The sequence below is a fragment of the Spea bombifrons genome, chromosome 12, assembly GCF_027358695.1.
Source record: "Spea bombifrons isolate aSpeBom1 chromosome 12, aSpeBom1.2.pri, whole genome shotgun sequence".
Lineage (NCBI taxonomy): Eukaryota > Metazoa > Chordata > Amphibia > Anura > Pelobatidae > Spea > Spea bombifrons.
The window spans coordinates 24,352,924-24,370,458 of NC_071098.1; the positions used below are offsets into that span (position 1 = coordinate 24,352,924).

Genomic DNA, 17,535 nt, shown 5'->3' on the forward strand with positions numbered 1-17,535 from the left:
TAATCATTATTCACCCCAAAAAATGACCCATTATGTCAGCCATAAGAAGATCCTTCTTCTGATAAGAGTGTACCAGGATCCCTTATACATGGACTTATCCTATTTATTGATTTATCAAGCCCCATCATATTCTTCAGCACTCTGAGTAAAGAGGACAAAACATGTAGAGTATTATATAAGATTTTGGACCTACATGAACAAGAGGTGAGGACAACCCAACTGTCCTGCAAACATTTTATACACAATAACATCACTGGACATAAATACAGAGTGATCGCAGGAGAGAAGTGGTTAAAGGTGAGGCAGAGGTAGGTCAGTGAAGGGGAATTAGGTGTCAGTTCAGGTTTCCCTGAAGAAGTGGGTCTTACAGGATTTTTGAAGGACCGGAGACAAGAGCAGAGTGGAGTAAATTGGGTTAGGGTCAAAGTCTTCCATATGAGCATTAGTGTGTATTTGAAAATAAACGAGGAGATGTGGGCGAGAAAACCGCTAGGAAGAGGTTTGTAGGTTAGAGTATTAAATCCAGAAATATGCAGGTAGTCAGTTAAGAGATTGATGGAGGGGAGAGCTCTTGGCATATATAAATATAAAAAGTTCAGAATATAAATAAGCTTTCATTCCTTTATGCACACGTTATTGTGAGTTTTAGCCCAGTAGAACACCGTGACTTCACCGTGACGACTTCTTAGCTCAGAATAGGGACAGAAGGAATTTAGTACCCAAGGTTTATTCTCCTCCTGTAGGGGTGCCCTTGGAAGATATAGCCATATATGTTTAGCCGGCCACTACCTCAAAGTACCCAAGTTTGGCGAGTCCTATCTAATTTTTCGTGGCTGTATTGCTTACCAAGGAGCTGAATCACTGGGACTGCACCTTAACCCAGTGAGACGCTCATGCAATTGAAAGACATTTCTGGACACCATTAATGGCCATATAGTTTGATGGAATCCCCAATATTTATGCCTTAGGTGTTTTTTGAATGGTATTCATTGGGTATGCGCTGAATTCTCGGTTGGTTTTGTACACTTGGAGGTTATGCCATCGCTTTCTGGCCGAAATAAAGAGATCAATATTTATAAAAAATACTCTATGGGGTAAGTGTCCTAATAGTGGCTAAAACCGCATCGAAAATACAAAAGCTCTACTTAGAAAATGCTAGGGTGCAGGAATAGGAAAACGAAATATTGGTGCACTGTGCCTGTGTTTACTACGGCGGTACCTATGAGATTTACTGCATCATAAAATACAAAAACTTTGAGTTGTGACAGATTTAAAACTAAAAAGAGACAGAAAACATTTAATAAAAGATAGCCATGCTTACAGCACCGGATTTAACATAAGCACACACCGCATCAAAGGTTGCAAAAAAACAACTCTTTAAGAGCCCTGGCAACAATTTATCTTTATGTGTATTGCGTGGTACATCCGAGAGTGAAGCCGTTTGCAATCCATTTGAAGGGCTCGGGCCTCAAGATGCATTTCCTAGCAGGAGACGTGTGATTCATCTCTTTGAGGACTGAATGAAACGCACAGCCTTCAATCCACCAATTGATAAAACATCCTTCAGAAAGAAAACCCTGTACGGTAGCAGTATGCTGTCCTTGGCACCAGTGGGTGGTTGGCTGCTTAGCAGAATGATTACTAATGCAGCCAGGTCATAACGCTTTAGGTGCCAGGAGACACAAACAAACACAATATTTTTATTATTTATTGTTTTATATAGCGCCATCATATTCCGTAGCGCTGTACAATGAGTGGACAGAACATACCATTTGCTCTCACACACACATGCTAACACCATACACTTACATACACGCCTATTCTCTCTCACCCCTCTTCCTCTCCTTATCTCACGCTCTCCAACCTCCAACTCTCGTCCTCTTCCACTTTCCTCGTTCGTCCCCTCAACCCTTCGATCTATCATAACCTGCGTTATACACACACACATACCTGGGAACATCCTAGGATAGGCTACCCAGAGCTATCCCTCTTCTAGGGTATAGGTTTTTCAAGGGGGAATGGCTAGCTGCGCCTAGTGGTGTGCCTAGCCACAGATAGGCTTAAATGGGCCAGGAGGGGAAGTGACTCGGCAGAGGGTATGCTCAAATGCCATTCTCCTGCCCAGAGGTCCAAGGAAGCAGTGCTTCATCAGGAGTCTCCAGGTCAAATGCCAAGAGTCAACCCTGGTATGTTTATAACTTATTGACAGAAAATGAAATACCACTGATCAGAGCTGCCATTAGAAATCTTGGGACCCCGATGCCCCTCCCATCAGTCCACCCCATTGTTCCACTTATCCTATAGAGATCCTTCCATTAGCACACTATAAGAACAGGGGGGATCCTACGGTTAGTGGCGCCCGAGTGCATTATTTCTGTAGGCCCCCTATAAATAGCATTCATACATACTAACATGCAAGCACACTCTAACACCCACTTACATCCTCTTTGAGGCAACACTAACCCTAGGCTCACCTCTGACACTCCAACACCATACGCTGACACACACAAACTCATGATAACATCATACACTGACATCTACCCACACACACATGCTAACACCAAATACTAACACACATATACTCATGCTAATACCACACAACATACACTTGCGCATTCTAACACCATACAGTAACAGACACATACATGTGGATATACGCACATGCTATCCAACAACATACACTAACACACACCCACTGACTCTAACATGGGCCCCGTACACCAGTACTGTCACTGAATGAGACACAGTTCTTCAATAAATTTCAATAAACTAATTCACTTACTTACGAAAAGCTATTTAAAGTTTACCTTTAAATAGAATACAAAGCCCTATAGAGTTCCGATGTGAAACACAGTGCCCAGCTACCAAAAGGGGTTAAATGAATAAACGGATGCTTGTGTACATTGCCCAGTTTGGCAGCTTGATGAAGTCCTTCACCCTGGATCATACAGCCCTGCCTCTAATCCTCTCTAACCTTTTCTAGACAGTGAAGGATTCCGAAAATGAGTTCCTTCAGTAAACACAAAGGAAGAGAGGATTCTCCTGTGACAACATTTCTGTAGCTGATATCTTTATGAAGGAATGAGGTTCTTTGATTTTGGGCAAAAGCCAGTGTCGTCACAATTATTATTACTAGTTTTCTTACAATATGCATTTTGTTATAATGTAACAGGTCATTAGGCAGCAAATCAACAGACAACCAACAACTAGAATAAAAAAAATAATGTTCTGTGTTAATGTGTAATACCTAATTTTTTACAGACTCACGGTGGATAAAAAGAAGTCTATGAACACACTGTAGACCTCATATTAGGTTTGCCACTTTTTGTATGAGCCATTTCTTGGACAGTCTTTGAAAGATTGTGTATAGGAATGAGGCTATGGTGTGGTCATGCCAGGACTGGCCATCTCACATGATGGGCAAATGCCTGATGGGTGGCTGCCGATGGCATTCCACACTTAGCTTATCTGCTGCTCGCCTGGCCATGGCCACTTAGTCATCCACAGTCCTGGCTTGGGTCTATTTTTACAGCTCCAGATAGGGTCCTGCAGCGTACGTGTGGCCGCATGTTTGTACTAGCGGATCATAATGCCACACATATCCAACCTGTGGCTGCATGCAACCCTCCAGGAGACTATCTAGAGCTGTGCCCGCTTCTTCTGATTTGAGTCTCCAAGATCGAACCCGAGCTGTACCCATTCTCTGGAATTCCTTGCCTCATTCTATCAGGCTCTCCGGGACTTATTCTAGATGTAAATACCTGCTAAGCCACCCATACCACTACGTTGAAAGCAATAATTTGAAATGCTCCACAAGAAGCTCTTGTACGGGTCATTAACGAGCCTGTGTGCATTACAGAATACGTAATTATTTATTCGGGAAATATCAAATCTGATTTTGAAAGTAAAACATCCTTTCACGCTTTGCCACAATTAAATGACTTCAGGGTGTTGTCAATAATTAAAATGAAGGGCAATTATTCTTCCATATAATAAATGAAAGAAGCCAGTTCATTAGTGATTCTGTGCCAGATGCTGAAATATTCTGCTCGTAGTAACGAAATTGATGTCATAATCAGCTGGAAACATGGAAAAAGCTGAATATTTATTTTCTACATAAAATGCTGGAGGATTTCTCTTTGCATTGATTTTTCAGGCACGTGTAGTCCGGCAATTCGTCTTAAAATCTTATACAATAGTGTTGATTTTTTTTGTGTGATTTGTGTGCATTATTTCCTGCCAGACTCTATCAAAAATAATTCTGCATGATCCAATCTTTTAATCCACTGGGCCAGTTCACCTAATCTCCCCAAGGCTCTTTTAATAGCTCCAGGCTTTCAACACTAATCACTTTTGTTGACCTATGATGTAAACCCAAAATCTCCTTACATTCAACGTTAGGGGAAACCAAAAACCGACTGCACTGAAGACCTTTAAAGTAGTTTTTTTTTAAAATAGTGAAGCTTCATAACCATTGTTGATTATGTATAAAGAGCAGTTCTTGTGCAATCACCTTAGCAACCGACAGACCCTTCCAGACGATTGTTCAAGTTTTACCACTTTCCACCATATAACCAGTTGGGTCCATCAATAATTAGACGTTGACACAGTTTTCATCATTTTGGCTCCATACGTCACCATGATAGATTTGAAATGAAGCAATCAATGTGATTCGATTGAAGTGCAGGCTTACAGCTTTCATTTGAGGGTATTTACACCCAAATTGGGTGAATGGTTTCAGAATTATATCAATTTTCACACATAGCCTCCCCCATTTTCAGCAGCTCAAAAGTAATACGATAAACGAAAAGTAACCATAGCCAAGATGACCATTCGTAATACTTGGTTGAACATCTTTTTGCAGTCAATGACTGCCTGGAACCCATGGAGGTCACCAAATTCTGGGTTTCATCGCTAGTGACGCTTTGCCCTTCATGCAGCTGTCTTCATTTCCTGATGTTTGTGGGTCTTTCTGCCTTCAGTGTTATCTTCAGAGAGTAAAACGCATTTTCAGTTGGGTTGAGGCCAGGTGATCGGCTCGGCCATTGAAGAATATTGCACTTCTTTGCTTGGAAAGGTCCTTGGTTGTTTTTGGTCGCTGTCCATCTGTATCGTGAAGCTCCATCCTATCAATTTTGTAGCATTTGGCTGGATAGTATAGACCAGCGATGGGGAACCTATGGCACGCGTGCCTTAACTGGCACGCCAAGGCCTCTGTTGTGGCACGTGGCCAGATTACCAACTGATCAGTGAATTTTTTTTAAAACTGGCCCAAAATAAAGGGGGTGTGAGGTCTGTTCATGCAGACCTGTTTCACCGATCCCTCAGGAAACGTGCAAACTATAGATACTGAGCTCCAGGATTTGATGTCATATCCCGGCGCTCAGCACTGAAGCCGCGCACCGTGATGGATCACTGAAACAGAGGTCTATAAGAATAGACCTACCACAAGAGTTTAGAAAGGTAAGAGATGGGGAGGTCTGAAAAGGCCTAATCTACTCTTTGGACCTAAAACCCCACTTTTAGAATCAACCTCAGCTATTTTAACTGCCTAATCCTGCATTAACTCCCTCCCATGCATTTAATATTATTTTACATAGCGCCATCACATTCTGTAGCGCTGTACAACGGGGCATCTATTACACACAATAAAATGCATATCATGGCTGGAGTATCCCTTTAATAGAAAACATCCTTGTTTTAGATTATATTCATTTGTATTTTTTATTGTCAAATATCTATTTTTTCCCAACCTGAAATTCCTTCAAATCATTCTCTATTACAAACCCACTCATCATGGGGATAAGGATGCTGTTCTTAGATGGACCGGCAGGGGGAGCAATGCACATAGAAGTGAATAGTGCGCTGGAGAGCTATGTGAATCGGAAGACGGAAGAAGATTCTGGAAGTAGCTGGAGACTCAGACACATTATATAGTATACAGGGTCAGGTGGGGAGAAGTAGAAGAACAGAATTACTGTGTGGAGAGAGGCAGCTCCCTGCTAGTGGCTGTAGAAGGCAGACATTGCTGTAACCGCCATCTGTACCACACACCAGGTACCGCCAATTAACTATTTCTTGTACTGTGGTATCCGGTATGTTTGTATATCTTGCATTGGAGTATGTTATAGCGATTTACCTTATATTCCAGTATATACGGCAGGTTTGTAGCAGCAGATTGTTACACTTTGTATTCTGTTTGCGTTCTGTTTGTCAACAAAGCAGCTGTAATACTTGCTTATTATACAATATTTATGGTTAATAATTGCTGGTATTTTTGGGACATAGCTATATAATCACTGTAATTATTTAAAATCTGTGGTTTTGTAAGATACGGCGCACCACGTTACAAGTCTTTATGAGAAACACCCCTCTGGGAAAGCCATGCTGTAGAACTGCGCATATGCTGTCACCCGGATATGGTACACATCGCAAGGGATTCTGGGAATTGTAGTTCTGTCTGAAAACCTTTTTTTCTGATAAATTATTAAATTCTATTTAGCTAAATAGATTATCATATTTAAATATGTGTTTGTTTCTTTAGTCCTTTAGAGTACCAGCTGGCAATACCTGTGTTACATGATTGCTATAGGAATTCATGTGTCCTACGCTGGCCTCATGGGTCACAAATTTCATCAGAAGGGATTTGGGGAAAAAATGTAAAAAGTTTTTTTTTTTCACTATAGCAACCAATTATTATTTGTTGATCCATATTACCATATTAGGGAACATTCTAAATGAGCTGACTTTAAATATTAACCCTTTAACAGCCCATCATACTGATTTTATTTAGTGTCTCATTAAATGTGTCTGACGCGTATTACGCAGCGATGTACAATAAGGGAATGATCGCTTTGTTAGTTGCTAAGACCACTTGTAACAGTTTTCTGCAGACTACCCAGTTAATACAACATGCCCAAGGGAGGGCTGGCACCTTTAGGACCTGGGACAAGTACAGCCGTGTCCCCACCTAATCCGTTTAATGCACGCTCTCCCCCACCCACCACACTCAGAAACATTCAGTTACCTTCCATGTCTGCCCCCCATCCTTCCTTCTGCTCTCACATGGTGTAAGCCACCACGCTGTCACTGCGGGACCACATAGCTACATGATCACTTAGGCCGCCTGTCTGTCGGAGAAGGCTGGACCAATGTAACCCCCTAACACTGGAATTTTGGACCCCCCTCCCCGCCAGTCCTCTCCTTATAACGTCATATATATAAATAAACAGTAGTAGCACCATGTATGCTAAAATCAACAATCCAGGGGTGGCAATCAATAAATAAATGTGTCCCAAAAGCACAGTTATATCCTACAATTCCCTGCTTCTTAATACCTAAAGTTGATAAATTCTTTACTGCTTGGATTTAACTGTTGATTATTATTATTACATGGCAGATTACTCGTTAACATGGCAGATGGAGGGCATGAAGGTAGAAGGCAGCACCCGCAAAATCTCCAGGGTCTGCTTCACATGGCCATAGAGGCTGGAACAGAATCCGGTGTCACAAACCAAGTGGAGTCGATGTCAGAAGAGGTAAATCAGCCTTGAACACGCTGGCGTATTGTGCTGTGAACTCATAAAAGCCCACTCTAGGCCCGTTTTGTGTGGGCTACAATGCAATTTGCTGCATGAAGATGAATGCAGCCATTCTTTAGTTATTGGAGTTTTTCTGTCTCGCTTAACTCCTCCCCCAGTTGCGTCTGCTGAAAGCAGGAAGTGTACTGCGGTATGCTTTTTTGCACATGCTCAGTAGAACTCCCATTCGTTGCCTGAAATTGTGTAAAACTCTCTATTTCCATGGTTTTAGTCCTACATCAAACATTTCTAGCTAAAGTTAATGTGTGCTTGTGTCCTCAAAACTAATAAGCTCTTCTTATGGAGTGATGGACGGGGGTACCCTTTTGGTATGGGCCTTCTAAATGGCTGCGTTAGACCTTTTGTTCCAAGGTTACATCTAGCAATTTCTAAATATTAATCATGTCTGCATTAGGATGTCAGTTGAGGACGCTTGCCAAAATGGGTATTAAACTAATACCTATTTTTGGCCAACGTCCATTTGGAATTTAAACAGGAATTATGTTTTACTGGGCTTTTTGCGCCTTATCCATTTGCCTTCTGTATTTTTCGTTGTCTCTCTTGCTTCAGACAGTAAAGCACCAGAAGGGGAACAGCCACATAAATCCATCACTAAATCCAGCACTGAAAGCCGCCTATCACTTGTAATATTTAGTTATTTAGGTTTATATTTTCTCTGATATCCACCAAAGACGTTGGCAGTGATATCACGTGGACAGTTTCATCCTTCTGATATTCTTTATTGAAGATGGAAGCTTACTGTCAGCCCGTATACAGTGTAGGAATAGAACACTTGCAATATTTTATGTGCTTTTAGTTCTAGTTATTATCTACAATTTGTGCAGTCCCTCCTGTAAAACTATTAAATCTTTGGATATCTCATGAAAACCAGGACGATTGGGAGGTATGCTATAGAGTTTATTAATAATATTTTAGGTTGCAAAGCCCTCTTTTAAACCAAAAAGCCCTCCCGATTATTCGTGAAGATTTAGCTAGAACCCGCTTGGCTTGAAGTCAGTCTATAAGAGCTGCTTATCTTCCATTTGTGTTTGAGATTGCTAGGTACATGCGGCAGAGATGTGCGCCGGTTAAAGAGGGCAAGCTGTTTGCTGCTCTCCGAGATATTAAACAGATGAGCGGGAATCACGGTTTGCCCTGCAGAGGCATTTCAATCTTCTGGCTCGAGTTTATCCCTGCGTTATTATGCCGGCAGCCCTAAAGGCGCTGGGTTTTACTGTTTTTATACAGAACTGTAATATGCTTTTGTTGTGTTTTCATGTGTGTGAGTGAGCTCCTACATTAAAGCAAAAGAGAGAGAGAGGGAGCGGACTATAGAGAGAGAGAGAGGGAGCGGACTGTTTAAATTAGTTTCCGTTCCTCTTTGTATGTTCTATCCTACATCGCTAGTTCATTCTCTCTAGATCTTGATCATTCCTGACCTCTATTATTTTCATGAGATACTTTCCATTCACACACGCTCACAGAATGTGGATGATCCCATGAATACGTACAGGTGCCCGGAGCTCTCGCTGTTCATGCCCTGGATCCTTGATGCCATGAGCTCTCTGTCTGCTTTTCTCCTGCATAGGATGTAGAAAAACGCTTTACTATAAGTTCCCATAAAGCAAAACTCCAACGTCCCAGCATGCGTCCTGAACAATGAATGCATATTAATCTACTACTTTAATATGCATTCATTAAACCTGAAAAAATACTTACCTTTATGGAAAAACTGCAGCGCCAGAGCTGCTGCGCAGACCCTCCTCTGTCGCCCGACATTTTGCGTGTCTTTAAACAGTCCGTGTCAGGAAGGCATTTCTGTTGAAATTCAGCCCTGAATGACGGTTTTCTCCTCAACAAGTAGAACGGACGTATGTTTTGACCTCTCTCCCTTACAAAAAATTACTGCAGTTTTTCTGAAGTAATACTGCAGTTTTTTGGACATGAAAAAACTGCAATACTGCACTTTTACTGCAGTTTTACTGTATTTGTACTTCACTGTACTGCAGTGTTACTGCACATTTACCGCACTTTTTTGTTTTATATTGCAAACCTACAGTTGTAATTCAATGTGCTGCAGCTTTATTGCATTTGTACTTCCGTACAAAAATAACTGCAGTACAACTGCAGTACAGTGAAGTACAAATGCAGTAATACTGCAGTAAAAGTGCAGTATTGCAGTTTTTTCATGTCCAAAAAACTGCATTATTACTTCAGAAAAACTGCAGTATTTTTTTTGTAAGGGCTGGATTTCCTCATTTCATTAATACGACAAATTAAGGCAGATCTTCCACCGAGCCATCATCAGATGGGCATATAATGGCAACTCTTTTTGTAAACCACGGTTTCGTTTCTTTGCATGTTTCAGCGGAGACAATGGCTTCAGGAAGCAATGAGCAAAGCTTTTGCGGGTCAAGCAGATGAGGTTCAGCAGATGAAGGATTGTATTCAGGAGCTGACCAGCGAAACAGTCGGCGAGGATGGAGATGAGCGCAAAGAGCAAGCGTTGGAGCTACTGGCAGACCTGTGTGAAAACCTCGACAATGCCGCAGGTGAGTCTGACGGCAGGTAAGCAATCTGCCTGTAGAGTACATCAGAGGGACGGCAATCAGCATAATGGATTTGGCGCATCTTTACTATTAAGCATGGTCGGAGGGCCGCTGTTCACGATCCACCTGGTAGAAAACCAGGAACGCTCTGTTATAGCCCGGACTTGCTTTGGCTTTTCTCACCAACTGAGACCAACAAAACAACTAAAAGACCTTTAAGCTGAAGCATCGCAATGAATATAACCTAGGAAAGTTAAAAAAAAAAAATAAAGGGAAAATCTTGATGCACAAATAAAACATTTTTCACTAATACACTTTCTGAGTGAACATGAATGTTTTTAACATTACAATTGTTTATGTTTAATATGTTTTTTTTTCTCTTTACTAGATGGGTTGAATCCCCCTTAAATTCTATGTTGATTTACGGTAGTTCTTGTGTTCCCCGTTGTATGAAACGCTTTATGCCGTGGTTATACCTTCTGCTCTTTAACGTTTCGTTCTCCTCTCAGATTTCTGCAAGCTGGGAGGCATGCACTTGCTGTTGAGTCGCTATCTGAATTGCCCAGAAGCCGAGCTCCGCTGGAGAGCTGCGGATCTAATCGGCATTTGCAGTCAGAATGTACCGTTTGTCCAGGAGACTGCGCTGAGCCTCGGAGCGGTCGATAAACTCTTACAGCTGTTGGACCTTGACAAAAACGAAGTGGTCAGGGTAAAGGCGCTGTTTGCGATTTCTTGTAAGTAACAATACTTTATCACACCTGTTCGCAAATACATCGAGAAGCTGTGTTTAACGTCTGTTCACTGTATGTGGTTGATTTTTTTTCTCCAATCCCTTAAATTTATGTTTTTCAAAAGATTTCCATTGTCGCTCTAATAAAATAATCATAAATGGCTCCCATTGAAAGAGAGGTTTGGAGACGCCTGTGATAGACTAGAGACGGGGAAGCAGCCAGCGAAAGAAGCCGAAATAACAGCAACACAAGAACGGGGAACCCTGCTTGTGATTTTCTTCGCCTGTTCAATTTGAAATGTAATTCCCGTTCTAAAGAACCCAGACACTGGGCGCTATAACAGAATGAGTACGGTCTAATTAGACAAACCCACTCTAGTAGTAGAATATAATTTAGGAACGCCTGGTGCCTGTTATATTTATGTTGTCTATGTTTTGGATCATATGTCGGCCTTCAGGAGCCGTTCTTTAAAGAAATATGTTCCATAGCTACGTCTCTTTGGAGTATAACTTTTTTTTGTGGCCGCCCCAAGCTAGTGCAAGCTTTCTTCTATCAAAAGACATCCTTATGTTTGCTCAAGTGTAATTATATCCAGGAGAAGGACCAAGGTTTACTGCCCTCCCTGTTTCCAGTATTACAGTGTATGCTAGATATGGAAACAGCATTTTCACAACGATTTGTGCTCTTTTGTCCAGGCTTGGTGCGGGAACAAGACGCGGGCCTGCAGGAGTTTCTGAAGATGGATGGTTTCTCCGTGTTGATGCGTGCCATGCAAAGCGATGTATTGAAGCTGAAAGTAAAGTCTGCTTTCTTATTGCAGAACTTACTGCTGAGCCATCCAGAGCAGAAAGGTAAAGGCCAATACATGCGCTTGACCAAACTATTGCGTTTTTATAGAGCATGAGAGGTGGAGAGATGACAACAAAGGAATAATGACCCTAGGAACTCTCTGGGTGGTGGTAGGGGTACTTGGCTGGAATAATCTATTATCGGTGGAACATCCAGGTCTGAAAACGCAGAGAAAGGTCCATGTTGTAGGATAAAGAGCACCTTAGCTCTGAAATTACATCCCCCTATATTATCCAGGGTTTGTTGGTATAAGACTCCATTTATCCGCAAACATCTCTCTTCTAATTGAACTTAATCCTCGTGATTAAGCATAGGTCAGGAATCTCCATGCCAGTACCGTGATCTTAATGGCAAATCTTTCCTGGTTTTACAGACACTTTATGCTCCATGGGAATGATACAGCAGCTGGTTTCCTTGCTTCGGACGGAGCACAGCCCTTTCCACGAACATGTCTTAAGTGCCCTCTGCAGGTAAATAAAGTCATTCTCCTTTGTTATGGGAATTGTTGATGTGTTTTTACAGGCAATGGTTCCTGTTCTCAGATGTTCAGTGATACCTGAACGCAACTTGTGTTCCTGCCTGTAGTGCAAATATGGCCCTGGACATGGATTTCAATCATGTCAGAGGTTCCTTAATCATTCAGAAGATAAAGAATGTATATTTATATAGGTGGGTTAGTCAGAGTTCTTTAAAGCAGGTAAAATGGGCAACCTAGATGGGACGAATGGCTCCCATCGGCTGTCAGTCAGTGCTTGTTTGAGGTCCCTTTGACCTCAGACATGCCAAGCTGGAGGAAAGAGTTTCCTTGTGCAGCAAACGTTTAATTATTTAGAAGGGCCTCTAAGATAATAAAAAATATCTAGTTGGTTGCCGTTTTAACAATTGTATATTTGTGGCTAAGGCTGCCATGGGGTCTTTGAATGTCTGGGTGGGATCTGGAGTTTGCAGCAACAAGCTATAGATTTGAAGACAATAGGATATAGTTTTACGCTAAGCAGATAACAAAGGCGTACTTTCTTGCTGTCAAATAAAATCAACCTTCCTTTGTAAAAGTCTCTATTAAAGTGGTAAATATTCCAATTAATTTTTCAGCCTGGTGACAGATTACCCACGGGGTGTGACGGAATGCCGGATTCCAGAGCTGGCTCTTGAGGAGTTTCTTAAAGAGAGATGTCAGATGGTACAGAAGCAGGAAGAGTTTCAGGTATGGTAAGCTGGACCACACTCTTTAAAGACCACACTTGGACTTCATATGCATCAAATCTTGTGGTAGCCATTATCTATGGGCTATACGTTGCATACATCAAAGCATTATATTGGTCTGGATCTCTGTGTATGTGATGTTACGCATGCATCTGGAAGGACGTGAGTAAAAGGAGGCAATGAAGAGCTTGAGGGACGATTCAACTAATAGGTCATCCGAAATTCAGTGTTTTTGGCCACACCATAACTGCTTGGATCTTCATAAGCGTATACCTAAATACATAGCCAGATTTGCAGTGTAAATGCATCCGACATTGGATAACTTTCACTGCAGGTCCCACTAAAATCATAAGAAACACCCAACAAAGAATAGAATGTGTATTTGTTGAGCTTGTGTGCAGCTTGGTGAGCGATGCCCACAGTCTGGTCTGATCCCAGCTCAGCTTGTGCTGTATCTCTGCTGGTTCACCCGCTGTCCTCCTGGACTGAATTAATGGTCCGAGAATGAGACGGGGTTGAATTGTCATTCATATGCTTTCGCAGCTTCTCTACACTGTAAGTTCATGTACAGGTACAAAGATCACAGCCTGATACCTCAGCTAAAAAAAAAAAAGTATTAAATCCCAGACTGGCTGAAACAAAGTAGGATCTGCACTCAGACAATACTAGATAGCAGAAATGTCAGGGGAACACAAAAGATACAAAATTAAAGGTGATGTTCCACTAACTCTGTTGAATTTTGATGACTAAAGGCAGCATTAGAAATATCATTTCTAGACCATTCACAAAAGTCATGTAAAATTGTCTTCGGGGACACTTTCAATTGTCACATGACACAAAAGCAAGCACTGATAGGTTGTTGCCATAGAAATAATAAAACAAGCGTTTTTATGTGATTAAACCTTCAGAGGAAAGAACAGAATGACAGATCTACTGTATTAAGATTAATATACTGAAGGTGCCGTTAATAATTTGTCTAGATGGAAAAACACCTTTACTGCCTCAAAATGTGCAATACCAGACATGCGCATCCAAGTGCTGAAATCAGAACCTGAAAAGGTAAAACTGATAAGAACCTAAAACCTACTCTGACCTCCAATCAACCCAAAATAACTATGTTAGATCCATTCTTGGGTCCTATTCGTGATATTTAAATGGAACTCCTCACAATGTATAAATATACAATGATTACATGCTATATATTATTTTTACATTTGTATGTAAAGGTGAAATATTTCCATTTTTTTTCTGTTATATCCCCCAACAAGTTATTACAGCAGCAAACATTTTTTGAAATATATTTTCAAAAAAATATTCAACACTTTGACAGATTTATACATACGTAAGCCACACTTCTGCAATAACATAACGGTTAATGGTTAATAGTTAGCTGTTAATAACTTACTTATTGTAGTATTGTTGATTACAAAAACAAAAAAACCCACCACTGTTGTTTTGTATATGCGTAAATATAACGTTAACACAACCAGTTAACAGCTGGTAAGTACAAGTTTTCATTACGTTTATTTCATTTCATAGCTAGCCAAAACTATAGGTGCCAACAGTCCTGAATGTGGTATATTTATGTCCCAGCTGTTGGCTGTTCTGTTAAATGTTCTGTTTGTTGAAAGTGCTGGCAGCTTTGCTTGCACAGTGTCCAAAAGAGCACTGTGCCTGGAGGAAATGGATGTTTTGTTGCCTTGTGACATCATACTGCCGCCCACACACACCTCCGCAATGCAGCCCCCACATACTGTGGTTGGATGTGCGTGTGATATGACATGTCGCATGGTAGCTTGACAGTAGTAAACGTAATGTTGGTAAAACTGCAAAACTTCAAATGTAAAAGTAAGGAATAAAGAATGCCTTCCTACCCTGACACACACATGCATACATATATATTTACTAACCCTGCTTAGCTTTCTGCTTAGAGATTTTGAGTGACTGTTTTAGTTGGGACAGAGTGACTTCTGTTAAAATCAGTATTGTACAAAAACAATAATCCTTTGAGTCTTATTTGCTGAACCACCAACCTAACTATACTTCATGGAGGTCCAGCTCTGGTGTGTTCATCCAGCAAAAAGGGGTCACATTGTTCCTGCGTAATACACAGTTACGTCTCTAAGTAAAGCTCCTCGTATAAATGGGAACTGTCACAGTCATGGCTTTAGCCACATGCTTTCTTCCCCTCCTTTCATCCAACAGGCTGCCATGTCCACTTCCACCAACATTAACCTTATTGAGAAGCTGCAGCTCCAGGGCTCTTCTGTGGTCCAAGAATGATACTAAAAGAAGAATGCAGATTAAAGTAATTTCGGGGTACTTTGATATGCGTTCTTTAGAAGGTTTTAAAAAATATTGACCTTATGGAGAGGCTGCAGGTCCAGAGTTGCAGAAGAATGCCTCCCATGTGGTCCTGCCATTGCCACCACTGATTGGCTGCTTGAGGACCCTGCTCTTGTGAGCTTGACTCCTTTTGAGGACCTTGCTCTTATGTATACTGTAAACTGTCATGTTATGGCGCTCTGCTCTGTCTGCATCTTTCAAACGGGAATTGGGATGTACTCTCTTGAATAAAGGTCTCTTTATAAGCACCTTAAATTGTGTGGATTTCCCAGAGATGTAATGTATTAAGGAATCTATGCGGAATGGATAATTTTCCACGACTAAATTATACCCTTGAACGAGTATAGTCTTACCAACCACTCATTAACTTGTTACAATTGATTTGTATTCTTAAATGTAAATGGTTAATTGCATGAACCCAGCTAAATGCTTTCTTGTAATCTGCAATTAAATCCCAAGTGTTAAGTCACTAATGCGGAAAGAGCTGGTATGGGCTCTGCGAGATCTTATCTACCGCCCCCACCCCCGTAAGTCTGGAGGAACCGAAGATATGCCGAATGCCCCGGTATCAGTGATCCCAAATATGTGCTCATTGGACGCCTTTTTATTATTATTATTAATTGACTTTAAAAGCGAAATTTTGCAGCGAGTTTCATAGTAATTTGGACTTCCAGAAACAAAGGGTGACAATGGGCTTGCTTTAACGTAACCTAGAAATTGGTTTACATGTAGATGAAAAATGGATAGAGCCGTATCGATCCAAGAGAAAATGGAGTCTTTATTGGATCATTTTTTTGTTGGGCCACCAAGACCTTGGAAGAAGAGACCTCTTATGTAACTATACATCTTTTTCAATGTTTGCCGATAAAATATAACGGATATATTACATTTTCCTATCGATGTAAACCAAGTTGAATTTATAGATTGTTGGCTCGTTTGAGCAGGCCCCTTGTCACCTTTTGTTTCTCGATGTCTGAATTGTTACCTCATGTACTACACGTCTTGGTTGCCCATAACACACCTGGTATTTCTGGGACTCTAGGACTCAAAGCCCGACGTCCGACAGACACCATTTCCTGGTGTAAAATGTAACTAGTATCTTGATATCATCGGCTGTTGACGCCTGTACCATTTACTTTACTATTACTAAGGTGACCACATCTGCCACTTTTCTCCCATTTTTTCCCCATCATGTGTCTTGGAAATAATGGTCAGTGTGGCCAGTGACGCGAATAAGGTTTTGTAACATTACAAAAGAGGCAAACAGCAGAAAACATCAGGCATGGGTAACTGGCGTATGTAGGCGATTTTGATAGCTCAGAATTACAGGTCCTAGTTGTATAAAATTATTAATTTTGAACACCACTCAAAAGAGCTTCATAACGTATCCTGAGCTGCCTCACGAATATGTTTTTTTCTGTTTCAGGAAGAGCTAGAACATTGTGAGCGTCTCTTAAAGATCTGTTTCCAGAATGTTCCAGAAGACCATAATATGGACCGATGAAGAAACAACACAATTCTCAGAACAGCTTTCCTCACGATGAGGCAAAATTGCAAAGTTAACGAGGGGATGCCGTTTGTGAGATGATGAAATGTGGCTCACCTTAGATTCGTGGAATCTCTTGTTTCAGATATTTTTTTTAATAAATATATGTATTTATCAAATGCACTTGACTTTTTTTTTTTTTACCTGTTTACAGTTTTCTGCAATAGTAAAATAAAACTTTTGGTCTGGTGATTTAGAGGAGCATATAATATGGTTCTTCATTCACCTTGGAGGAATGTTATATTAATCTATTTATAAAAATGTAAACCGGATCTTATCGGGGATGAAGAACGTCTCGCACTAATAAGCTCTGGTTCTTCATTTTTTTTTCATTTAAGGTACAGCTGGCATCTTCGAATATGTCAATAAAAGGTTACAAAAAAATTCTGATTAAATGTTTGTTATGGGGAAAAAAGTATGTGGCAACTTTGCCTAGAATATATTAGGTTAGTGAAACGAAGAATGTAATTCCTGTAACATAGTAACATAGTTTGTAAGGTTGAAAAAAGACCTAAGTCCATCAAGTTCAACCCTTCTACCTAACCTTCCTATTCTTGATCCAAAAGAAGGCAAAAAAACCCCTAATTAAGCTACTTCGAATTCTGCCATCAGGGGGAAAAAATTCCTTCTTGACTCCAAGAGGCAATTGGATTTATCCTTGGATCAAGAAGCTCTTAAATATTAATGTTATTCTATTTATATCCCTGTATGTCATGCCTTTCTAAGAAAAT

General features: G+C 40.8%; 1 protein-coding gene across 1 annotated transcript; it reads left to right on the forward strand.

The window, feature by feature from the left end:
• The first annotated feature begins 5,883 nt into the window (after positions 1 to 5,883).
• On the forward strand, positions 5,884 to 17,000 carry HSPBP1 (HSPA (Hsp70) binding protein 1). The gene is made up of 8 exons (XM_053452572.1): positions 5,884 to 6,057; positions 7,400 to 7,538; positions 9,949 to 10,132; positions 10,639 to 10,863; positions 11,556 to 11,711; positions 12,083 to 12,179; positions 12,802 to 12,913; positions 16,685 to 17,000. The coding sequence occupies exons 2-8, from the start codon at positions 7,413 to 7,415 to the stop codon at positions 16,760 to 16,762; spliced, it is 978 nt and encodes a 325-aa protein (XP_053308547.1). The 5' UTR covers positions 5,884 to 6,057; positions 7,400 to 7,412; the 3' UTR covers positions 16,763 to 17,000.
• Positions 17,001 to 17,535: the final 535 nt, after the last annotated feature.